Source organism: Vulpes lagopus, chromosome 12, assembly GCF_018345385.1.
Source record: "Vulpes lagopus strain Blue_001 chromosome 12, ASM1834538v1, whole genome shotgun sequence".
Lineage (NCBI taxonomy): Eukaryota > Metazoa > Chordata > Mammalia > Carnivora > Canidae > Vulpes > Vulpes lagopus.
The window spans coordinates 83282950-83309574 of NC_054835.1; the positions used below are offsets into that span (position 1 = coordinate 83282950).

General features: G+C 37.6%; 1 protein-coding gene across 1 annotated transcript in view; it reads right to left on the bottom strand.

The window, feature by feature from the left end:
* ADAMTS3 (ADAM metallopeptidase with thrombospondin type 1 motif 3) overlaps positions 1-26625 on the bottom strand; it is a 256615-nt gene that overhangs the window by 21829 nt on the left and 208161 nt on the right. The window contains exons 6-17 of the mRNA XM_041723863.1: positions 20290-20373; positions 18257-18413; positions 17393-17498; positions 16845-16988; positions 15681-15813; positions 13587-13700; positions 11386-11531; positions 9950-10125; positions 8445-8578; positions 6317-6440; positions 2261-2341; positions 149-312 (exon numbers count right to left, since the gene is read on the bottom strand). Coding sequence (XP_041579797.1) covers positions 149-312; positions 2261-2341; positions 6317-6440; positions 8445-8578; positions 9950-10125; positions 11386-11531; positions 13587-13700; positions 15681-15813; positions 16845-16988; positions 17393-17498; positions 18257-18413; positions 20290-20373 — 1563 coding nt within the window. The remainder of the gene's footprint in view (positions 1-148; positions 313-2260; positions 2342-6316; positions 6441-8444; positions 8579-9949; positions 10126-11385; positions 11532-13586; positions 13701-15680; positions 15814-16844; positions 16989-17392; positions 17499-18256; positions 18414-20289; positions 20374-26625) is intronic.

Genomic DNA, 26625 nt, shown 5'->3' on the forward strand with positions numbered 1-26625 from the left:
GCACAAAGAGTAGAGAGGAGCAAATAAATGGAATTATAAAAAACAAGCAGTTAAATATTCAACATTCAAGGTAAAAGTGTTTTCAAACAAATAAATTATAAAATTATAAACTAAATCAACTACGCACTGAGACTGTAACACCACATACCAAAACAATAACGGGATCATGTAAAGGTCCATCTGTGTGAAGAGTTTCGATATCATCTTCAATGTTATAGTCCCATTCCACACCAAGATCTATGAAGGTCCGCGACTTGGCTTCCTCCCCTTTGCCATTTAAAATATAGTGGCCTGTAGCTTGGTTCTTAATAGCTGAAGAGAAATGGGTAACCAGAATACATTTTATTTTATCATTTTACAAGTTTGATGATCCCTAGTAAGTCTATCCCTGTCTATAAACGGAAGACTGTGTTTATTAGCATCAAAGCAATCAAAATGAGTGTTAGTTCTGATATGACTCGCATTGCCTTCATTCAGCATTCCAAATACTCAGGAAACACGCCCAACTGGTCAAAAGCAATGGCCAGATGGTTAAATAGGAGATAAATATTGACAAATAGGCCCATTTGAAAGCACTGCCAGCGAGGTTAACAGTTTCTAAGCCACTCCTGTCTATTTCCACAGAAAGTGGGGAACATTTTGATACTTATGGATTCTTCTATAATCATTAACAGAAAACATTTATGCTAGGATAGCACATAACATAATGGCTTCTTTACTGTGTATCTCTTTCAAGCTAGTGAAAGTATTTATTGGTATCCAACATAATTGAACTAATTTTTAGACCAACAAAAAATTAGTTCTTATGTTTGTAAAATTCCAAGGCCGTGTCCCTACTTATATGGATAGAAAAAGCTGATTACTGGTAATAGAGTTCTTAATGCATTATTGATCTACTATATATTATTTAAAAATGCTTTCTCTAATGAAGAAAACATAACAAATGGGACTTTAAAATTTGGAGTTACTACCAGCGTATAGCAAGTTAGAAAATACAATTTCATGTTACTACCATTACTGAAAATGTATAGAAAACAGGAGCAATTTTAGTTAAATACATTTATTCCTCTTGAAGTTTTTTAAACTACTGTAATGACGGGGATGTCAGGTGGCTCAGTGGCTGAGCATATGCCTTTGGCTTAGGGCATGATCCTGGAGTCCTGGAATCGAGTCCCATGTCAAGCTCCCCACAGGGAGCTTCTCCCTCTGCCTATGTCTCTGCCTCTCTGTCTCTCATAAATAAATATATAAATCTTTACAAAATAACCCTACTCTAATGTTTCCAAGGATAATAATCAGAATTCTTGGACAAAAAATAAGGAATGTGAATTACTGGAAAAAGAACTATGGCTGACTGAGATCACTAAGGAATCTAGTAGTGAATTTAATTTAAATACTAAAAAAAAAAAAAAAAATTCTGTGAAACACCACAAAACACTTCATTCTTAAAGTCACACATTTAAAATAAAAGAAAATCTGAGACAAATTTACATGGGGTTGACAGATGATGCCTTCAGATCAGAGAGCTTCCTTGTGCTTTAACAGGTCAGGGTATATGTGGAAGTCATGTTTATATTTGTACATACACTTTGAAAATAAACCCCTTTAGAATTACATTTTTATATGATTCTTTCATAAAAGAGGAAAAGAATCTTCTTTTGGAAATTATAAGCAGCCATGCAAATGCATCTGCATGTGCCAGTCAGAAACTGGACACATAACGAATATTAGGAAAATTTTCACTAGACTAGTAAAATTCACATATGGTTGCTTTTCAGTAAAATAACTTAAAATGCAATAAAAAAGTAAGGACAGGCATACAGTATGGCATCAACCAAAATATCAGAACTAATTTGCCAACATAAATATGGCAAATTTTTCTGATATTCTTCCTTAATTTAGTGCATTTTATTGGCAACTTTATTTTTCTCATCCCCTAATACAGAGCAAAAGCACTTAACAAACTCATTAAATACCCTTTTCTTCATATAAATGATGAACCAACCCAGGTTTCACCAAAAATTGAAGCTCTATTTTTGAATATTTTTTGTTTTAAAGAAAGGAGAGTGGGGAGAAATGATCAACAAAGAACACACAGTAATGCACTTACATGTAATTCTGAATCTTGCATATCTATGTATATACATACATATACATATATACACAGACATCTAAACACATATATATTTTTATATATATGATTGCTTCGATGTTTCTCTAAGGGCATGCTAGAGCAAAGCTGGCAGACAGAAACACTTACCAAGAATATGAGGGGAAGCCTCGTCTTCTTGGATTAACACATGTCTAGCACCAGGGGGTATATCAAACATCTTAAGGTACCCTTTGCATGTGTAGTAAATATTGGAGAAAGCAAAAGAAGAAAACAAAAGCAACAACCATGGTTAGCCGAGCATGAAATTCTTACTGCTCCTGCACGCAGAAGAGGGCATCCATAAACTCAAAGAAGCCGTTTCAGAAATTAACTTCAAAGCATTGGTAGATTTTGTGACAACTGGCATCAGATTAGAGGAAACCCCCCCCCTTTTTTTTTTTAGTATTAAGGAAGGGCGGAGTTAATCTTATTTCTAACCTATCCATCATTTATCTTATATTGAACTGTGAATTGTGTCAACAATTCAGGCAAATACTGTGCTCTCCTTTGTCCCTCTATGTAATTTTAGGGTTTTTGTTGTTAAATTTATTTATTCCTTCCTTCCTTCCTTCATTTATTCATTTATTTTTATTTGGATATTGTTGACACACACAATGTTACATTAGTTTCAGGTGTATAACACAGGGATTCATTCATTATGATGAATGATTTATTCATTATGCTATTTTAGTTTTTTAAACCACCATTTTGAATTGCGGCCAACCTCTGATGTCCACAGGGTTGATGAACTTCTGGCGATATTTTATTTCTCTATATGTTATTTTAAAAGCTCAAGGGCAAGTATAGAGAGCTAAACTTCCAGTTAATGAAACATCCTCATATGTAAAAGCCTGCTTTGTTCTAAAGAAATTACAAAAGAAAGATCAGTGAGTGGCTTTCATTTTTCTTATCATCAGCCATTAGTTTTAAAGCCTTGAACAAGTTTTATTATGGGAAAGTCTTAAAATATATTTTCTAGATTTGACCAAACTATTTGGTTGGAAAATGCCTGCAAGTTATGTCATACATTGCCATAAAAATGTGCCCTACACTCAATCTTCTAATCCAGGAATCATGAAATCAATACGCTTAATGGATTGCGTTGACTTACAAAATTTTCTACCAATCCCTTTATAATCTGCATCATATAAAACAAATCTTAATATTATCCATCCTAAAAATTTTCTTAAGATCACTTAGAATTAATATCCTAACTATAAATCAACAATAGGAGAAGTAGAAATCAAGATGTTATGTGCAGGAAATATAAATTAATATAGGGAGATTATGCAACTGACACCTTACATTATGAAACATCTAACTCACATACTACAGGAGGAGTCTGACAGAAATTCAGTTATAAATACACAATTGCTGATGTTATCAGAAAGAAATATGTTTATTTCTATATGGACAATAAATATCTACCTATGGGTAGATTTACTCAACTTTTTTCACAATATTTATTACTGTTTTAACTCAATGGCATAGTCATGCTAGGGTCAGAGTTTTCAGGGCCTGAGCCTTGGGTAAAGCCCGTGAACTGTAGCCTGTTTGTCTGAGTATGCAGTGGCTAGAAGTAATGTATTGAAGATGCCCACCAAATACAGCAAAACAGCTTGATACCATTTATGGATGCCCATCTTTCTGCAGTTTGCTACAACTTACCCAGTACATTTTTAGCTTCCCTTGTTTCAGCAAGAGAAATATTACGAGCTCCTTTGGGTAAAATGAAGGCGCCTCTTGTCTTCCCTTAGATAGAATGTTTTTAATTAGTGAAAGTTTCATGTTTATCAAAGTCTTGTTGTTTCATTGACTATACTATAAGTTATATATATATTCTATTAGGTAGGATATCAGCTATGTTCTGAGGTTTTATGTATTGAAGTCAAAACGCATTTTTAATAGTTAGCTAATGCCAATAAACAGTTAATAGTCAATGAAAGTAAGACTAAGACTGAATGAGAAATGATAAAGGTGATTGGAAGTTGAATACTTGCAGATTTCATTTTCCAGCAACTTGAATTCTGTATGGCACCTCTTGCTTAAATGTTTCCCTGTTGGAAAATGTTAATTAGTCTATTGAGTGACTACAATGACATTAGTGCAAAGAAATGGATGTTAGATTATCTCTGAATAGGCTGAATCTGTATGCCTGATGAAAATCTTTCTTCTCTTCTGATCTTGATTTAAAGGTTTAGTCTAATTTTTGAGGTATCTGGAAAAAAAATGCATTACGACCTCAGACCAGAGAATGGATGATTAACAGATGAATGATTAATGGCAAGAACTTTTTTCTTTACATTCATTTACTCTGGAAATAAAATAATAAGAATTATTTTATACCAAAAAGAATAACATAGCTGCCACAGAGAAAGTACACTTCATTGCTTCACAATAAGATAAAGGAAATTATGCTACGCCACCAAAACCATAATATATCATTTTAATTCTGCGTACTTTCCTAAAATAATATAATCAGCCAGAAATAGCAATATTTGCTTTTTTAACTGTTTAACCATTGACTGATCACACAGGAATATAAAAAATATCAGTAATGAAAGACACTTTGGAGTGACCTAGCTCTGCCCCACTAAATGTATCAAAGAGCAAGACAGGTGTGCACCTGGCTTGCACTGGGGCAGCTGAGGTATAATGAGAGTACAAAGAACTGAGAGAAATACTGAAGACTACCTTTTTTATACTTTCTCTTCTTCTAAAGGGGAAAATCACTGCCATGACAATGTGCTCAAAGCGAATCACATTTATTATTTTAATTTTTGTTTTATTTATTCTACTGGAGACTGTACCAACTACGTAGGGATGATGTAAGAGAAGCTTCTCAAGGGAAGCACCACATCAAATTTATCTTTAAATGCTAAATTCCCAGGGACACTTTCCTAAGAAATGCTTATTGAATAACTAAATAATATTTGTTACAAACTAAAAAGATCATTCAGTAATAAATGTTTGTATCCAACTCTCTTACAATAATTCCAGTGAATAATTAAGAAAGTATTCATGTTTTACATATTATTTGTGCTTTTTTTTTTCCCATCTGAAACTTCACTGTATGCCTAAGTCCATCCAGGTCACTGACTTAAATAAACACTAACATTCACACAGACAAGCAGTTATACCTCAGGGTTGTTTTTCATTGTACTTCAATTTTGTGTAATATAAAACTTCTAAAATTACATGAAATATGGGCTCTAGATTTGTAGATTTATAAATAGGATACACTTGTTCAACTTTAAAAGAAGCAAAATGAATGCAATATTTTACAAGTTGTATTTAAAATTTTGTGATTTTTTTTAACTTCTGATCAACAATTTATGTGAACAGAAAACGTAAAAAAGGCATCAATTCTAGTAATTAGGTCTAATTTGCTTTATTAAAAACAAAATAGGGGGCACCTGGGTGGCTCCGTTGGTTAAGTGTCTGACTTTTGCTTTCTGCTCAAGTCAAGATCTCAGGGATCCGGAGATCAAGCCCTGTGTTGGGCACCACACTGAATGGGGAATCTTCTTGGGATTCTCTTTCTCCTTGTCCCTCTCTCCCTTCCCACCTGCATGCTTGCTTTCTCTCTCCCAATAAATAAATAAATTAATAAATAAAATAAATAAATAAAATAAAATAAAACAAAACACATATTTTAACTAACTACTATAATTGATTTTATTTTATTTGTTCCTTATCTAATTTACTAGATTATTTTTCATCATAGGTGCTATGGAATATGATTTCAGTCCAAGTGTTTTTGGTTTGGTTTTTATTTCCTTAAAAGGTAATTTGGGGGCACCTGGGTGGTTCATTTGGTTAAGTGCCTGCCTTCAGCTCAGGTCATGATCCTGGGGTCCTGGGATCGAGCCTCACATCAGGCTCCCCACTGAGTGGGGGAGTTTGCTTCTCACTCTCCCTCTGCCTCTCCCCATGCTGGTGCTTGCTCTGTTTCTCTCTCGTGCTTGCTCTCCCTCTCTTTCTCAAATAAATAAATAAAATCTTAAAAAAAAAAAAAAAAAGACAAAAGGTAATCTGAATAAAAACAAATCAGCAGCTAATTTTTTGTTATATTTATAGAGAAAATGCTACATTGCTAAAAGGAGTCTCAAAAAGTACAAATCATAGGGAATGATACCAAACTCAGGAGAGACCTCATCTTACCAAGTTTCCTGGGAGTTCTGGTAAAAGTCCCCTTTACTGTTCGACAATGAGAATTATCTCCTCCACAGACGCCACACTTATCCTCCACTTTAGTAGAACCGATTTCTTTATCACAGCCCACTTTCTGGGAAGAGAAGATGTTAAATGTGGCTAATCTTAACGTGTCAGGTAAAGGTCAGCATCCGAGACAAGGACAACCCATCTGTTTCATCGTGAGCCCACTGTGAGGCAGTGTGTACCAAACCTTGACTTTAGTTCTGATTTTTTTTAATGCCTGTCTTTTTTGAAGAACAACCATGCAGTCAAATGACTTATACTCTAGGTTAAATTCTACCCTAGGATAAATTTCCCCAGTCTGATGAACTATTTACCCCATTGCACATAGTCATGACCCATCAAACATTTATTAAGCACAGATACTGTTGTTGATGCTGAGAAGACAAAAACTAAGATGGACTTTTTCCCTTGTTGCTTTCCTATTTCAAAAGATAAATAATAAAATGGTGAGCTGGGCATTAGCACAAGCTTTACAAGCTGGCTAGTGATGCAAAACAAAATTTCATGAAACAAAAATAAAGTAAGATGAAATCAGAGAGGGAGACAAACCATAAGAGACTCTTAACTCTAGGAAACAAACAAACTGAAGGTTGCTGGAGGGCAGAGAGGCAGGGGGATGGGGTAACTGGGTGATGAGCATTCAGGAGGGCACAGGATGGAATGAGCACTGGGTGTTATATGCAACTGATGAATCACTGGGACACCTGGGTGGCTCAGTGGTTGAGCATCTGCCTTTGGCTCAGGTCATGATCCAAGAGTCCTGGGATCGAGTCCCACATTGGGCTCCCCGCATGGAGCCTGCTTCTCCCTCTGCCTATGTCTCTGCCTGTCTCTGTGTCTCCCATGAATAAATAAAATAAAATCTTTAAAAATAAAACAAACTGATGAATCACTAAACTCTACCTCTGAAACTAAAAAACGCAAAACAACTTTACAAAGCGCTGCATTTCCCTTGGGCCCTGTAGAAAGGCATTTCAAAAATGCAAAGGGATAAACACAGAACCATGGAAGTTGTAGGCTCAGGCAACTGGGTTCAGAGAGCAACACGTGAGCCACAGCGGAGCCCGTGGCGCAGCCCACGGAGCTAGCACTGTGCAACCGGGCGGAGCAGGGAGGGACGTGCAAGGCACAGGCCCGAAAGGCCTCGAGTATCAGGTGGAGTCAGTATTTTCACGTGGATCTAACAAGGAACTGCTGAAGGTTTTCTGAACTGAGCTGGGCCCCCCCACGTCCACCAGTGGGGGGAAGGGTCCGTGCTAGGCCACCACACTCCTAAGCTGGGATGGACACTGGCAGAGCCGCCGCAGAGCACATGCATGACGCCCCAGATACCTCAGTGAGGCATGGACAAGAGTCAGAGGCTACTGTCAGGGGGAAGTTATTTCAAATGTGAGGTATCTGCGTACTTGAGATTTATTACTGCAACACTCGAGTTGTGCTGAGGCAAAGGCAAAACAGACAAGAGTAATGTGTTCAGTTAATAGGGCTGGTTTCGTATCAATTCAGCTTGCGAACACGAACAAGAAAGACAATTGGCTTTTTTTTTTTTTTAAATCTAAATGGGGTAAAACCCAGTTTTTGCATCTTTGCCTTTTCTGTTCTGAGGTGGAATTCAGTGTTTAAACTTAGAATCAACTGGAAAGTAAGAGAGAGAGAATTTCTATTATTTTTTTAAATAAAAAATACATTTAGCATTGCATTTTTGGAAAAGCCTCTGCAGTGTAAAAGTAGATGACTCCTAGTAAAATCCTCAAAGCAAAGCCACTGTACATCCCCAGCTGTTGTATTCCCAACCTGGAGGTATCAGAGTAACTTAGAAAAAGCACTTGGCTGGAAAATGAGGGAAATCATATATAAAACTTGATTCTGCATATGGCCAAACGTTGATTTGAAATGTGAAATTTCTCCCACATTGAGTTTAGGCCTACTCAACTAGTCCTGGATTCTCATTTTAATGTGATTTTCCAGATAAGGCAGGGTTAAGCTCCTACGAAAACATGCAGATGAATGACAGTATAAGCTGAATTGCACAACAGCATCAGAAGCTTCCAGGGAAGCCATGAGAACTCACCACACACTCTCCCCGCACACATATGCTGTATGGGTCTTTGTAAGAGCAGTGAGTTCCATCGTGCACCAGCTGTTTCATGTACACCACATCGCCAGTCTCTCTGGACTGGCAGTAAAGGTGGCATCTTTTCTTGGCTGTAAAAGATGGAAGATTAAATCAACAATGGACATAAAGTGACACATTTGCATAGTAGTTATTTTATTTTTAAAATATAAAGTTTCAGGGATCCCTGGGTGGCGCAGCGGTTTGGCGCCTGCCTTTGGCCCAGGGCGCGATCCTGGAGACCCGGGATCGAATCCCACATCAGGCTCCCGGTGCATGGAGCCTGATTCTCCCTCCGCCTGTGTCTCTGCCTCTCTCTCTCTCTCTGTGACTATCATAAATAAATAAAAAATTAAAAAAAAATTAAAAAAAAAAATAAAATAAAATATAAAGTTTCAGCACGGTTTCCTGAAAACAAGACATTGTACAAATAAATAAAAAAGTAGTGGAAAAGGATTCATATCTGGCATATGACTGGTCTACACTGTGAAACTGAGAGTTTCACTGAGAGTGAAAATTGGCTGTATTAATAATTACACAGGAACGACTGGGACTGTCCCAGGCAAACCGGTTGTATGGCAACCCTGGAGTTAACCACAGCTCTTCAATAAAATTTAATTCAGGACCAATTTCGTTTTAGTGACACTTAGAGAACTAAAAGGCTTTCTCTTTTGTTTGACCCAATGACCTAGTATGGTTTATGCTTCCTGTAGAACTTCATTAATTAAATTTAATATAACTTATTTGACTTGCTTCACAGATAAAAAATAATGCATTTCTTCTCAATGCATTGCAACTTAGAATGCCTATGTGGATGTATCTTTCCTTTAAAACAGCTTTTAAACTGAACTCATTAGTGTATTATGTTATACGGTAATCATGTCACTATTTTGTTTCAGCCACCCAAATATGAGGTATGGCCAGACGTTCCCATTTGGACATATTTAACCAAAAATTCAGGGGTATGAAGTGAAACACTAAAAGGGAATTTCCAAGTGTTATTTTCTAATGACCAGTGCACAGTACAAAAGTAAAAAGTTACGATGTGCCTTCTGTTCTTAAGTCATGATCTCCTTCTTGTTTCTGAGTCAGCTGTAAAAGAATTGTGTTTTTTCTCTTGTTATTCGGAAAGGAAAGATCACAGTATTCCAGAGCGTTTCCTAGTAGAGGGATGCCAGTCAGGCGAGGAAACTCAACACGTCTCCCACGGGCTACTTTCCACTGGTCCTTTCAGTAGTGATGGTGGGAAGGCTGCTGGCTGGGAGCCAGCCCACAATTCTGACCTCTCTAGAGAAGGGACTACGTTAGCCTTGTTCTTGGAAACCCAGCAAGACTTACCCCTGTACACACCAAGTTTTCTACTTTACCATGTAAGGACCGAGAGTCCAAGGGATTGGTGTTGACAAGGCTTAAACTCTAAGTCACCATCCACACAGCGGGAAGGACAGCGAGCGTCTACTCACAGTCGGGATGCTCGGATGGTAGCCAGTGGTGTTTGGTATTCTGGTACTCGAAGTGGGAGTTACGCTGTTGGCACTGCTGCGCTCTGAAGTCCTCAAAGTGTTTTGGGCATTCTTCTGTATTACAAAGCTGGTACTCAAAATTAACACCAGGACAATCCTGACCACCATTGATGGGCCTAAAGAAAAGAAAACATTGAAAAAGACCCTTTGGCTCTGGTCCAGCAGTTGAAACTTGCAGACATAGTGCTGGGAGGCAGAAAGCCAGGGCTTCTGAGCTGCGGGTACAAAGTGAATGGACCCAATCTTCCTAATTCCATTCCCTTCGGAAAGCACCATCTTCTCCCTGTGTGTGTGTGTGTGTGTGTGTGTGTGTGTGTGTGTGGTGTGTGTGTGTCTGGAATGGGGTGAGGGTGGAGGGGACCAAAAACCCAATTTATATCAGCATTTCAAACAGTATATTTTCAATGCATGAGGAAAGTATATAAAGCCATTTTTAAAAACATGTAGGGACTGAGAAAAACTGTATTTCCTACCATGCATAAAACATGTAGACGTAAAAAAAAAAAACAAAAAAAACAAAAAAAAAACCATGTAGATGTAGCCCAAAGAAATTTGATCACAATCCTACCTCTTAGTTTTCTCACATGTAGAATGTGAAAAATAATCTCATCTCCCTTAGAGAAAAATGGAGAGAGCTGACTAAACTAACATATTTAAGATACTTAGAACAGAACATGGCTCAGAGTGAGCCTTAGCTGCTCTTATTATAATTTTTATTGTTTTTGTTGCTTCCACTAATACTTCCTCCTGTGAAAACAGGTACGTGACATTGGATATTCTTTATGAAAAACTTTCTCGGAGCCATCCTGCTGCCAGAAACTGAAGAAAGCACTTTTCTCACATGGTAAATCCTAGAGCAGAAAGAAAGTCCTAAGTTTTTGCTGCGCACGCAAAAGGGATTCAATCCATTTAGTCTGAATGAATGAATGGAGAACTGTTCCTCGCAGTTCCCTGGTCTTCTTTCACCATCTTTCTGTGGCCAGGCTCTGCTGCATTGCTCTCCTGACCCCAGACTGAGTGAGCCCCTGGCTGGTGCTGCTCCCTGGAGTGGTGCCCTGTGCTTCCTGCAGTGGCTCTCACAGCCTAGGACCCAGGCCTTCCCTGCACAGGCGGGGCTCTCCCTGCTCAGCTCCTGAAATCTCTAAATAGCAACTGCTTCAAAAATCTCCAGTCTTCACTGGAGCCTCTCATCTTCACCATTGACTACTCCTCACAAGATGGATCAATGGAGATTTACCCAAAATAGACACCTGAATCCTTAGTTTTCCTGTTTTGAAGTTTTCACATGTACTTCACGAAACAGAATGTTAATAAACATAATATTGAAGCATTTTCTGGTCTATCCAAAAACAATAGAATTACAAGAGTCTACTCACATGGGATTATTACACTGGCGTGTTCTGAAACGGACACCAGTTCCGCACGTCCGGGAACAGGAGCCAAATTTGGTCCATGATCCCCAATTGCCATCTTGTTTTTGTTGATTAGCATTCTTCCACATGCAGTGACCCTTATAGCACCACTTAGGAAAATGACAAAAGGCAATTATGAAAACCATGCATAGACTAAAGCTCAAGTTATCATATGAGTACCACCAGTTAAAGGCCTGTATTTTTTTTTCTCGGCCCCAGGTAAAAATGCATTTAAAATTAACCCAGCACAATTGTAACAAGGTGCCCCATATAGGATAATTTAGACTTACATTTTTTAAGGATAAAATGAAAAAAACAAAACAAAAACCATTCACTCAGTCAAGTTTTTAAATGTACATTTACAATGAATATCAAATAAAACCAGTAAGGATGATCTGGGGACCCAACTTGCATAGCAGGTACTACTCTACAATTCATCCCTCATTAGCTAAATTATCAGGTATTTCTAAGGGTAACATGCTCCTCTTTATCATAGTAACAGAGAAATATATACCTTAACTTTGGAATTAACATACCTAAAACATCTCTAGTGTTCAAAACACTTGAATACGTTTCAAAATTTTCATTCACAATGATTCTGAGAGATAGATAATTCATTTGTTATCTTTATATTTTAGATGAGGGATATTGTGGCCCAGAAAGGATCAGGAGGAGGAGAAGACCGACTGACCAGGAAATAATTAAGTGGAAACCACTGAACCTTGATACTACAGAGGCACCTAGCTTACAGTATCCCAGCACACAGCAGGTGCTCAACAGGTATTATTAGCTCTTCTCCCTTTCAACATTTTGACTTGCTTTTTTTGTCCTACACACAATAAAATGTTTCTTAAAACTCAAATTTGGTAAATTTAAATATAACACAAATATATTAAGAAAAGTTGGATGTTTGGAGTTGATTCACAGGATATATTTTTCATAAAGCAAAAATGAATCAACTCATTGTTGCTCTTGTTTTTTTGGTTAAAAGTCTGTAACACTGAATTTTGCAAAAGCAACACACCATATGTAATGCGTTTAGCATAATACCTAACAAAGTTTAAGCACAAAATAATGGCAGATTTTACTATTTTTATTATTACTATGCTTGCAATTCTCAGAGCAAATACAGTTCATACACATTTGAAATAGAGCTTTATGTGGGTTTTAAAAAAACTAAAAGCTATGTAAATCTTCCTTGCCAGCTTTTGGTCCTATCTACAATATCTTATTTCCAAACTAGTCAAGGCTCTTCAACTTGAGTTCTTAACATGCCTTTGTTTTGGATTTGGTGATCTTTCCCCTCCTGAGTAGTGTAGCTTGGCCCCTGGCCAGTTTCTGAGCATTCAATCTTGACTACACAATTTGAGATTTAAAACCTCTGGGCATCTTTCCCCAAGGAGCAAGGCCAAATCTTCTGTATAAATTCACATGACTTTATTTCTGGACAACTTTCACAAGGTGTGGGATGGGACGCCAGCAAGTAAATCAAATTCCATTAGCAGGGGCTCAGATATTCTGCTGAGCTGCTGTTTCCTTTTCTATCAGTAGTGGCCGAACAGTGGCCTCAAAGGGAGTAGGTCCTAATCCTTGAAATCTGTGAATGTCCTTATTTGGAAAATGGTCTTTGCAGATGTGATGTGGTTAAGGATTTGGAGATGGAGAGATTATCCTGGATTATGCAGGTGGGCCCTGACTGCCAGCATAGCATGTGTATTCTTATAAGAGAGGGGCAAAGGGAAATTTGTACACAGAAAAGGGGATAGTGTGGCCAGGGAAGCAGAAATTAGAATGGTGCAGCCACAAATCGAGGAATGCAGGCCGCCACCAGAAGCTGGAAGACCCAAGAACAGATCCTTCCCTAGAGCCTCTGGAGAGAGTATGGTCCTGTCCACACATCGATTTTGGCTCAGTGAAACTGATTTTAGACTTCTGGCTTTTAAAACTATGAGAGAATAACATTTCTGTTATTTTAAGGAACTAACGTTGTGGCAATTTGTTATGGAAGCCCTAGGAAACAATGCTAGTGCATTATCATAATGAAACCCCATACACCATGGTTTGTACAAAAATGACTACAGCAAGGGTCATAATTTTCCAGGTTTCTAAAGATCATTATGATGAAATATATCTTAGATCTTCATTGTATAAATAGATATACTCACTTTTCCAGCAGCACATTCAGTACCATCAAGTGGGGGTCCCTTTTTTGTCTTACAAAAGTAGGGATTATCAGGATGGCTACACCACAGCTGTTTACATGGGTCAAATGTTCGGAACTGGAAGAGAGAGAATCAAGATCTCAATAAAATACAGATGACATGTCATACCAACATCTGTCCAACATTCCTCATGTCATGTTCCTTGGGTACTTTAAATTCAAATTAATTAGTTGTGGCATGATGAGAAAAAAAAATATATTGCCTGAGAATTCCAGGGAAAGAATATTTTTATTCTGTTTTTCTAAAATATCAATAATAAACAATGATTTGTCTGCAATTCTCTGGTTGACTTTAACATTTCTGCATACTACTTCTATTTTATGGTTTTCAAACAGACAATATGGGAATTTTAAAGAATTTGTAAGTATTATGACCATTTTAAATATGAAAACTTATTATGATGGTTTTACAGTTTTTAAGCTATCAAAAAGGTTCTCTTTATCCCTGTAGATATGAACTAGTTGGATTATAAATAATACTGAGCTGACTAAAAGCAGAAAATATTTGTAAGGCTTGGTTTGTGCGATAAAGTATTCTAGGTGTGACAAAATTTCACAATACGTTCAAGTAGTTTACAGTGTACTTTCTATATATTTAATCCTCAAAACAATCCATGGTGATAATATGAGATATAAGGTAAAGCTTTAGTTATAGTTATACATGAGATAATAATAGCCAGACCAGAATCTTAGTATTCTCACTTGTAAGAATGTTTTTTGTTTTCCTAAAACGCCACATTATGATATCCAAATGCATGTGTAAGCACACATATTTGTGTGTGGTCTTTACTCGTCTGATCTCTTTGTAACTAGAAACATCTTACCATTCTCTAGATTTAAACAAACATCAAATACCAATTTCTCCACATATTCATTGCTTATAGCACTAATTACCCATAGAGAGTCAGAGCTTTTATTTTTTTAAAATTGTTACTCATTTTGGACCTAGGTGTTTTTGTTCTAATTCCTACTACTTAATGCAGAAATTGTATTTATCCATGATATTGAGCCAAAGCTTTAGAATTCTCAGGTCTAAAGTATTAATGCAGGTAATAGGAGTTGACAGTGTATACCTTATACGCAGACCAAATGGCTGTAGATAGCTCTGTATGGAAGATTTCAAACAGCAGATCAACTTCTTTCCAGTACCATGAAATACTTACTTTTCTCGCTCTAACACACAAAGCTTGGTCCAACATATCAAAAGCCCCTCCTTTCTTCCCTTATATTTATGAACTAATAAAGCTTAATGTAGAAATTTAGTGGACATACCCATAATGCGCACAGACACATGGAGGACTGGCTTTACTGGACTCCATTTACTATGCGCCTGCATTGTGCTAGAGGCTTTATTATCAAATTTAATCCTGATATCAATTTTTGAGATAAATATTATCATTATCCACATTTTACACCCATGAAAATGAAGAGAGATTGAATTAAGGGCTCAAAGTCATAGATCTGGTAAGTATGAGATCCAGATTCTGACAACCCACCTAGTCTGAGTATGAGACCCATATTCCTGACCTTCATGCTATACCATATGACTCTCACATGAGAATATACCAGTACAACCCTTCCCTACGGTCACAGCTACATGAAATCCTACAACTTTCCTCCATGAAAGCCAACAAACTAATGAAAAGCAACCTATTGAATGCTTAGAAGTCATCTCTGAAGGTCATAAAAACTAAGGGAACAACAGAGCATAAAGCTTTAGAGTCTGAATATCTTAGTTTCAATATCCAGCTCCCTTATTGACCAGATGTGTGCTTTAGGCAAACTGCTTAATTTCTGTAAGTCTTGGTTTTTTCATCTGCAGAATAAAAATGTACCAACTCCCATCTAGTCTGTTACAAGGATTAAATAATATTTAACTTTATTATCGAAGCTCTTAACTTCAGCACATAGTGACATAGCAAACACAAAATCATTGATAGATATTTTTATGCTTGCACCAGTAGTCTGTAAAGCTCACCAAACAGGAGCTATGCAAAAAAGATTTCAAGATGCAAAATCTCACTTGATTGTAACATACCGCAGTGCACATTTTATAACCAACCCCAAAGTCAAAACGACATTGCTCATCCATAGAGTAATTGATTCCAGGAAGTTCGGGGAGTTTGGGCCAATCATGTTCAAATGGGTCATCAAGGAGACAGTCATAGGAACTGTAGAGAGGAAAATATTTCATGTCATTAACTGTTCATTTTTTAAACCACATCTTAATGTGGTTACATACTCTTAGGTTACGTACTCTGGAATTTCATCAGATTATATAGCAAGATCACAAAGTAATGCCTTTTAAGGTTGTTCGTTTCACTTCCTTTTAGAAAAAGACTCATCATCCTTATTCAACCCAGAAAAAGATGCCAAACATGACTCAGGAATACAGTAGAATTGTGACAGCCCTATTCACGTCCCCAGCTGAACTCCCACATGGTGTGGTGGCACAGATCTCAGCATTTATGCTACAGGGTACATGTGGCACACTATGCAGGCACCACATGACCATCCTCTCTCTCCTCATCACCAATTCAAGTCTGATCATCAGTCAAAGATTCCATAAGGAATTTACTAAAAGGAGACCATGGTTAAATATTCTCTTAAATTCTAGGCTTAAAATACTGTGATTACATTATGGGATCATTGTGCAGAAAGCTGTGAGTCATAAGAAAGTGTTTACAATGAGCAACAACTTTCATTCACTGGGAGTTTTGTTAAGATCAAGATCCTAGGGGCACCTGGGTGGCTCAGTCAGTAAAGCATCTGCCTTCAGCTCAGGTCATGATCCCAGCGTCCAGGGATGGAGCCCCACATCGGGCTCCATGCTCTGCGGGTCGACTGCTTCTCCCTCTCCCCCTCCCCCTGCTTGTAATCTCTCTCTAATAAATAAATAAAATATTTTTTTTAATTTTTTTTTTTAAATTTATTTATGATAGTCACACAGAGAGAGAGAGAGAGGCAGAGACACAGGCGGAGGGAGAAGCAGGCTCCATGCACCGGGAGCCTGATGTGGGATTCGATCCCGGGTCTCCAGGATCGCGCTCTGGGCCAAAGGCAGGCGCCAAACCGCTGCGCCACCCAGGGATCCCAATAAAATATTAAAAAAAAAAAAAAAAGATCAAGGTCCTAGAAGTCAGCTCCATGTCTGTATTATGCTAGGATATAAATGCTCTCCAACATGCAGAAGGGGACCTACTGGATGTATCTCTTCAGTTCTTGGCCACTGCACCGGGACCAGTGGTAACGATGAAATGCAGCTTGCACCAAGGGGGCCATGACACTCCCCATAGCAGTCTCATCCCCGCACCTGTTGCCTTGTCCGTCGTGCTCCATTCCCAGCCTAAGACAAAGTGAGACCTCACTGGTAAGAGAGGGGCCATGGATTTTGCTTGATTTCACTCTTGAAAATAAATTCAGGGGAATCTGTTTTATAAATGAGCGTGGCTTCTGTGGAGGAGTCCCAGAAACTGTGAAATAGAGAACAATCTGACAGAAATGTCTTTCTTTTCTGAGAGCTACAAAAAATGCAGGGGTGTCTCGGCAAGCCAGAGTCATTTATTTAGTTTCCGTGCATGACCTCTTCCCTGTTTTCAGCTCCTCACATTTGGCAAAGAATGAGAATTGCCTGCTGGCATGTACTCTGCCCAAAGTGTGAACGATACTGAGAGAAGCAGGAAAGAAAAGACCTTTTTTTTTTTTTTTTTTTTTTTTTTTTTTGCTTTATAACTGTCAACAGTGACTTACACATGGCCAGTCTCATGGGCTACTACAAAAGCAGATGAAAAACCATCCTCATGATTCAGGGTACAACTTCTCACTGGATGACACATGCCTGTGACTGGAGCATATCCTGTAGAGAATAACAATTACTTTTATTTTCATTTTATGAGAAAGCCCATTAAGAACTACTACTGGACCTTTGCCTAGAAAAAAAAAAAAAAAGAGCTTTTCAGGAAACAGAGGCAGTATTATTTCACTGCTAGCATTGTGCCACATTCTCTTGGGAAAGCCACACACAGGTAATGGTCTCTAAAAAGATTCATTGGGTCTGCGTTTTCTCCTTCCCTAAGGGAAGGAACTGCCTGGGGTTACTATTCTGTTCTGCCCACCAACAAAGCCTTGTCTTTCTGTTTTCAGTGAATGGTCCTTCCTATGATGGTACTGATAAAGGGAGCCAGAAATTCCATCAACGTTGAAAAGAAATTCATCAGTCTACATTTTTCCAAAGTCTACATCAGAATTTATTAGATAAATGTAAGCTGACTTTGGAAGAAAGCTCTTTGGCAGCAATCGTTTCTTATGGCTTCTCCTTTCCCTTTCCAAACAGTTAGTGGAAATCACACTGCATTTTACAGCATCCCCTCCAGACTCCAAATGCACAATCATTATTTTAAAGGAGGCAAGTATAATTTGTTATAGCATTTAAGTGGCATTTAACATTGTGAACTCCACAGAAGTCACTGGGAGTGATAGAAAGAAAGAGTATGCTTGGCTGATGCATGTGGAAAGTGATGGTAGGGATCTGAACATTTGAACAGACTCCTTGATTTAGGATTATTTTTTAAAAGTCATGCCCTTAAGTTTTTCTTCGCATATTAATGGAAATACCTTGCATTCCAGCAGGTCCAAAATCTTGCCTGGTTAAGAAAATTGCATGGTCATGGTGTTCAGAGTGGTTGGGATCAGACTTTTGTTGTTGGCAAGCCCAGCGACATACATTCTCCAAGCTTCTGGATGGGTTTCCCCTTTCTATGAGGCTGATGGACTAAGAGGAAACAGTGTGTTGAAGAAGTACACAATGCTTTCCCGAAGGCTTCCTTTCATAACTTTCTCTGAAGTCAACATTTGGGAGTATAATATTTAAGTAATGTTCAATAACGTTATTTAGGGCTCATGTATATATCCACTCTTGTTTGGGAATTCTAAATGCCCAAGGATATCGAATGATGATCAGTGTTACCTGTGTGAAAGGTGACTGGCACATTTACAGGAACATGTAACACTGACATTTGCTATCGTGGGGCAACTCAGTGTTAATCACTGGGGTTAAGAATTCTAGTAGTCCATTTCTTAATTCAACTTGGACTTCTTATAGATATTAAGGGAAAAAAGAGGAAAAGATTCTGGTTAAGACTTTTATCCAGAGCCGTTAAAGTGAAAGGTCTTTAGTTAAAATTTTTTTTATTTTAATTTTTACTTTGATTTTGATTTTTATTGGCCCAGAATTGATCAACAAATGTGAAGAATATAAATTCTTCAATGAGCTGGCAAAGCTGGCCAAATCTTTATTTCAGGAAGTGGTCAAATTACATAAACTTTACACTAAATAAAGCAACTACCCTTTTTCAAACCTCAGGGCGATGGAGGGAGATGCACTCTTATCCGGCAGTTGCAAGAGATGGATTGGCATTGCCTGGAATGTTGCTACTACCACATTATGATCAGGAGTTAAAAGTTCAGAGGGAAAAGGGCCCATCCTTCAAGAACCCAGTATCCATACTTCCCAGAGTAGTTCTGATATAATAAGAAATTGAATTTGGAACGCAAAATTAGTCCCTACTTGGCTGGCAGGCCGAGAGCTTTGTTACATTTTAGTAAATGTTATTATTAGTGTTTACATTCTGAATAAAATTAGCCTGGTTTAGTGCATGCTGATCACATGCTTCTCCAAACAAATCATATAGCAACCAATTGAAAGCTGTTAACATCTCCAGCTGGACTTAACTTGTATGTAGTGTTAGTAACACAAACTAGGTCAGGTTTATGGAATAAAGTAAAGATCAATGACACCTTCTCATCAGAAAATGGTAAGTGGGTGTTATATACATAATGAAATGCAAACACATGGATTTTTTTCCTGTTTGCTAAATGCATGATTTTATTAGTATTTCATAATCAGGGGGATTAATTATGGCAGGGGGCTTGTAATTTTAAATATCAAGAAAATTGTCAAGTTAGTCACTTTCTCAAAGAAAGAAATCATGGTCATCATTTCATTATTTCCAAGGACAAGGACACATCCCTGCCATTGTAAAGTCAGCTACAGTTAGTTACATCACATGAAAATCCTACCATGTGCATTTTGATCTAACTTTTCGTTTCCAAAAGGATTAAAGCTCTTCTCAGTGAATATTCACTGTATACTTCAGTTTTCTTAAGTGGAATGACATATGTAAAATATCGCTTTTAACAAACCATAAGAGGGCAAGGATCTTTGCTATTTTTCTTCGCTGATATAGTCAAAGCACCTAGAAAGCATCTGACACATAGTAAGCACTCAGCCTAGATGTTGTGAATGAATAAATGAATGAATCACAAATTTGATGATAATGGTAGACTAAGGAAATTCTCTTTCCTCACAGTGATATCTATTTGTTTTCACTCATTCAGTCATGCTTAGAGCCAGAATAATGGTGATCTATAACTCCATTAGATAAATAAGCAAAGCAAATGGTATCAGCACAAAAATCATCATCTGTTCCAATGGGGAGATCTGTGCTTATCATGGCAGTGTCTCTTCCTCAGTTCTAAAGAGCTAGGTCTGCGTGACACATCAATGCCACATTAGCTAGAGTTACAGAAATGTCATCTGCTAGTCCAGTTCTTAACATCCAGAGATCACATATTTTAAGATATTTTACCTTTGCATAACCCAGCATTATCATGCGCACCAAGACCACATTTATATGCACTCCAAGGGACTCATCATGGTAGATTTCATTCACCTGGAAACAAAGCAGATAATCGCTAAAAGAAAGGTGACACAATGATTTGATTTCATGATTTGCACAACATTTCAGGGGTTAGCCATGTAATCACAAGTACTGGAGTCAAATCACTTTTTTTTTTTTTAATTTTGTTTATGCTGAACTCTGAAATGAAATTACTTACCTTTAGCTTTGGAACATTCTTGGGTATGTGAACTGCTGATTTTGTAAACCCCACAGTATCATACACAACAGAGAATATGTTTTAAAAGGGCTTCATTAAACTACTGTTGTGCTAGAAAGAGTCCAATGTGCTATAATACACATATAATATTCATCAAAAGCAACAGCAAGTAGGTGACTCTGGCAAGAGTCTACTAGCTGGGGGTGCTTGGGTGGCTCAGTCAGTTAAGTGTCTGCCTTTGGCTTAGGTAATGACCCAGTGTCCTGGGATTGAGCCCCACATCAGATTCCCTTTTCAGTGGGTCCCTGCTACTCCCTCTTCCTGCCACTCCCCCTGCTTGTGCTTTCTCTCTCTCTGTCAAATAAATAAAATCTAAAAGAAGAAGAAGAAGAAAAGAAATTCATTAAAAAAAAAAAAAAAAGAAGAGTCTTCTACCTTTGCATAGCCATAGCCATGTGGAGGAGAACAGTCAGCAGGCATTTGTCTGGGGGCTCATGTCACCACCAAGGGTCCTATGACTGGTTAGGAGAGCCCATGGAAATGGAGTTGGTGTGCAGGAGCTATGGTGGTTTATCTGCAGGCCAGCAAGTGGGTAGCCCTCCTAGTGCTTCCACTCTATAAGTGGGGCAGCTGAGGCAATGATTATATAGAAGCCCTACCGTGTTATAAGTCCTTCAATATTTGAATTACTAAGGTGACTGTATGAGTGCATATTAGATGAATATCACCCTTAGGTATAGCTCAGAAAAGCTAAGTTGAGTCACTCCTTTTTATTTAATTATTAAAATTAGGCTAAAACTTTTTTATTTTTAATTAATTTTTATTGGTGTTCAATTTACCAACATACAGAAAAACACCCAGTGCTCATCCCGTCAAGTGCCCCCCTCAGTGCCCGTCACCCATTCACCTCCAACACCCGCCCTCCTCCCCTTCCACCACCCCTAGTTCGTTTCCCCAAATTAGGAGTCTTTATGTTCTGTCTCCCTTCCTGATATTTCCCAACATTTCTTTTCCCTTCCTTTATATTCCCTTTCACTATTATTCATATTCCCCAAATGAATGAGAACATACACTGTTTGTCCTTCTCCGATTGACTTATTTCACTCAGCATAATACCCTCCAGTTCCATCCACGTTGAAGCAAATGGTGGGTATTTGTCGTTTCTAATTGCTGAGTAATATCCCATTGTATACATAAACCACATCTTCTTTATCCATCATCTTTCGATGGACACCGAGGCTCCTTCCACAGTTTGGCTATTGTGGACATTGCTGCTATAAACATCGGGGTGCAGGTGTCCCAACGTTTCATTGCATCTGAATCATCATAGGCTAAAACTTCTAAAAGTGATTTGGCATGCTTTAAAATTGTTGATATTAGAATTGAAGCAATCTCAGAGGTCATAGTCCAACACAGATTTACACAGATGAGTAAAATGAAGACAGCAGAGGTTAACTGGTGTGTAAAGGCCACAGTCAGTTGTTGGCAGATACGAACCTAAAGCAGACCATCATTGTTTCTTCCGATTAAGCTAGTGCAAAATCAGTGTGACTCAAGATTGCTTATTATGTTGGCAAATGCTAAGCTAACAGGAAGGGGAAAGGTGAAGTTATCTGACTAGACTATAAAACTTCTTTGCTATTCCCAGGGACAGGGATGCCACATCTGTCACAATAACTAAAAGAGGGATGGAAAACTAACTGAAATTCAACTTGAGATCCAGGAGATTTGGACTCTAAGCACAGCAAATGGAAAACCTATAGAGAAAAGATAACCATAATCTCATAGAGAGAGACTTTATAAAGAAATCTAACTTAAGAATGATAGAATGTTCTAAGAAGCCCCCACAAAATTCATGAATCATTAAAATGGAAATTACCACACTAACCAAGAAACAGACCAAGAAATCTCAACTGAAATATTTCAAGAATCTAATGGGATTGCACAGAACACCTTAAAAAAATCAAGGCCTGAAATATAGCCTAAAGGCATACTTACTAAATTTGTATGGAATAAAAAAGAGGACAGCTAAAATGGAGGTAAAAAAGGAACTGCAGAAACTAGTATAACTTAAGATGACAAAGTGCAGTTTGACAAGAAAAGATGTAGAATCCTCTTAAGTGGAAAAATGCATTTACATATACACACATATACTTTACAAATACCCACACACACAGAGAATGGTAAGACTCAATATAACAACCGTTCAAAATAAGCCAAGTTAAAAAAAAAAAAAAAAAAACTGCAACGTGCCCTTGCATGGCACAAGTGCATAGACAGGCAGCCCATGAGCAAGCTATCCCTCTGGAGGCCAGGGTATACCTGAAGTACTAAGTACATTTTAGCTCATGATGTCTTATGAAAGAGATGTTGACAGGGGATCCCTGGGTGGCGCAGCGGTTTGGCGCCTGCCTTTGGCCCGGGGCCCGATCCTGGAGACCCGGGATCGAGTCCCACGTCGGGCTCCCGGTGCGTGGAGCCTGCTTCTCCCTCTGCCTGTGTCTCTGCCTCTCTCTCTGTGTAACTATCATAAATAAATAAAAATTAAAAAAAAAATTTAAAAAAAAAAGAAAGAGATGTTGACAAACACGAATATACCCAGGGAAGAGCAAAAAGCAAGAAGCCTATAAAATATGTACATAAAGAATGGAAGGCTTAATGTCCAAGAGCCTAACACCAAACACCAATGTCTCAGTTAACATTCTGGTTCAACCCCTCATTGTTGTGTGGTCTCTTTCTTAGCCTCGGTCAAATGGGCATAATAAGAATACTACCACTTTGGACTAGCGCAAGAATTAAAAGATTTAACTCAGGCAAACAAACTCCTCAATGTATGAGTGAGAAGGAGAGAAGGGCATTACAGAACAGGATTATATGGGAAACAAAAGAAAAACCTAGAGAGAAGACTTAATAGCTGCCATATGGAAAAGGTGCTCAATGTATTCCACGTATCTACAGAAAATAAATAAAAACCATGGGGTCAAACTGAGAGGGGTAGATTCCTGGTAAATATAAGAAAAGATTGAATGCTGTACAAAAAAGCTGTGATTTTTCTCTGACCTTTTTGGTCAGGGAACATTCTCTTATCTTATTCCACACCTGCCTAATTGAAGACTGAATTCCCTTCCTCTTCTGCACTAAGCATCTGATAAGAAATTCCTAACACTATAATTCCAATACAAGTAAAGTCTGAAGCCAGGCATGTCACTAACACAATCATCCAGAGACTCATGGACATTCCAAAAGACTTCTCGTAAGGCAGCTGTTCTGAATTAGCAGCATGGCTTTGCTCACATGTACTCAGCTTAATGTAAATGAATTCAATGTTAAAAAAAAAAAAAAAAAAAGACTGAAAGCAATGCTAGTAAATATGCAAAATAAACGAATGATAAAATTTTAAACTAAAGACAAGTAGTTAGGTAAAAAATAATTTCTAGAGCACAGATGATGGAAGGAGGGAGACACAGCCACTCAGAGTAGCAGCGACAACTATACTTAAAAATGTAGGAAACACATCAGAAAATCATAGAATCCTAAAATGAAGGAAAGGTGGCAACAATGACAAATAGCTCATAGTAGTTGAGTTAGTATAGTGAATAGTCACCCTAAATTAGTAAAATTAGTAAAATTAGTAAAATTCATGTTCTCAATGGTAATATTATACTATAAAATGATGGAGTAAAAGGACACTTTTTTAAAAGTCAAAGTTACCATTCACCAAACCAAAAGTATTGTTTAACAAAAGTCACTATTATGCCAGGCTAATAAAACAGCAGGGTGGGGATCCCTGGATGGCTCAGCGGTTTAGTGCCTGCCTTCGGCCCAGGGCATGGTCCTGGAGGCCCGGGATCGAGTCCCACATTGGGATCCCTGCATGGAGCCTGCTTCTCCCTCTGCCTGTGTCTGCCTCTCTCTCTCTCTCTCTCTCTCTCTCTCTCTCTCTCTGTCTCTCATGAATAAATAAATAAAATCTTAAAAAAAAAAAAAAAGACAGCAGGGTAATCCGGTACAAAACAAATAAAAAAATCAATCAGGGAATCTTCTAGAGCAGCACACATTTGTGAAACTGTCACAGGACATACATAAATTGTTATGGAGAGAAATCACCAAATATAAAGCAATAATATGTATACAGAGCAGAAAGCATTCTTTCAATATGGCAAACCAACACACGTTAGGTGTCCAATACAAAGCACTGGATGTCACTTATCATTTGCTTTCCAAAGTTTAAAAAAATAAATTATTCACTTTAAAATGTATTTAATAATTTGGCTGCTTTTCATTTTGCTAGGCCTTATTAATAACAGGATGCAATGTTTTTATACTCAGAGGCCTATAGGATATGATAAGAGTTGAAGAAATAATCAGCACCATGGGATAAGATATTCAAAGACCTGGATTCTGTCCCGAATATTCCACTGATAAGCTGAGTGACGTTGTGCTGGTCATTTAATCTCTCCGGGCCTCTGTTTTCTCACTGGCAAGTTATAATTGGACTTGCTCTGTCTGCTTCAAAGGGTTGTTGTCCAAATCTAGCAAAAATACTACACAACTGCCCTTAGAAAAACATAAAGGAGCTTAGCACCCTTCCATCTATCCCTGAAAAAAGATTTTAAAGACTTATGGATGTATTTTCATAATCTATATGAAAAGAACAAGAAATAAAACTACCTCCTTTCCTAGTTTTCGCCTAAAAGAGACTCCAAGACTCTTACGTTTGAAATTTCAATTGAATGAAAGATGTGATTTAAATTAAATCTACCAAAAGCAAAAACCAAACAAACAAAAAAACCAAACCTATGGGGAATATCATCGGACACTTAAATTTTTTTCAAAAATACTGTTTCAAGGTACAAAAGTTCTTCCCAGCAGGTGGCAGTATGCACATTTTTGAGGGGGGTAAATGTTGCTTAATACACCTGGAGGTACTTACTCACCAGTTGTTATGTCTGTCTTTTCCTATATTTACACATAAATAAAATAACTTCCTTAAAATTAAATAAGAGTTTTAAAATACTCTAGCCTAAGGAAAACATTGAGTCATTTGACTCTTGAAAGCAAAGAAAAATACTGAAGACATCTTTATTTAGATTGTTTTTCAATGTCATATAGTAAAATATATGAGAGGCATAGAAACCCTCAGAATCTGACTATAAACTAATCACAAATTTTAACAACAAATTATACACAGAATGAACTAAAAACATATACTGAATGAACCACTTGAATCTGTCAAGACGAACTAAAATAATATTTGTTAAGAAAGCATTTTTACAACTTTTAGTGACAAGGAAAGCAATATTTTTCCTAAGTAAAAGCAACATGAACAAACAAAAACAACAGCTAACATTATATAAAGCTTCTCAGATTCCAGGCACTGCACTAAATACTTTAGATTCGTTCAAGTAATTCTTGCAACAACTTAAGAGATATTATCATCACCATTTTACACTAAGAAGTTGAGGCCCAGAGAAGTCAAGTAACTTGCCCATGGTCACACAGTTCATAGACACAGCAAAGGATGAAAACCTAGGCAGTCGGACTCCAGAGTCAGTAGTTTTCACCATCTTGCTATACTTCCACAAACCTGCACACCACAACACTGTTACTGTGCACAGAACAGCTGGTTTTAGAATAATCAGTAGTAATTTGCTATCCCTGAATTGAAGAAATTGGTGTGTAAGTATACTGAGAAATAGGAATTAACAACTTCACTTCCTTTTCATAATCTTCCTTCATGTAAATTTTAAGGAGATGAGGAATTGGACTCTGAATTTACTATAAATAAGGATTTCTTGATGATCAATATGATGGTCGTTTTAAAAATACTGAAAAAAAGAAAAAGATGCTAGAGCAGATCACTGGAAAAACTGAATAAGAGAAGTGAGGGCTGAAATTTATAACCAGCATTTTGGGTTGTAAGAAAGGCATTAAGCATAAATATTCTAAGAAGTCACATATTTGACACAACATAATGCAAATATGTGTAAAACCGAACACCCCTTTACCACGTGAATGAATCTATCACAGTGTGTGTAAGATTTTCTGTGAGATGTTCAGGGTTGAGCCTAGAGCTTTTATTAAAT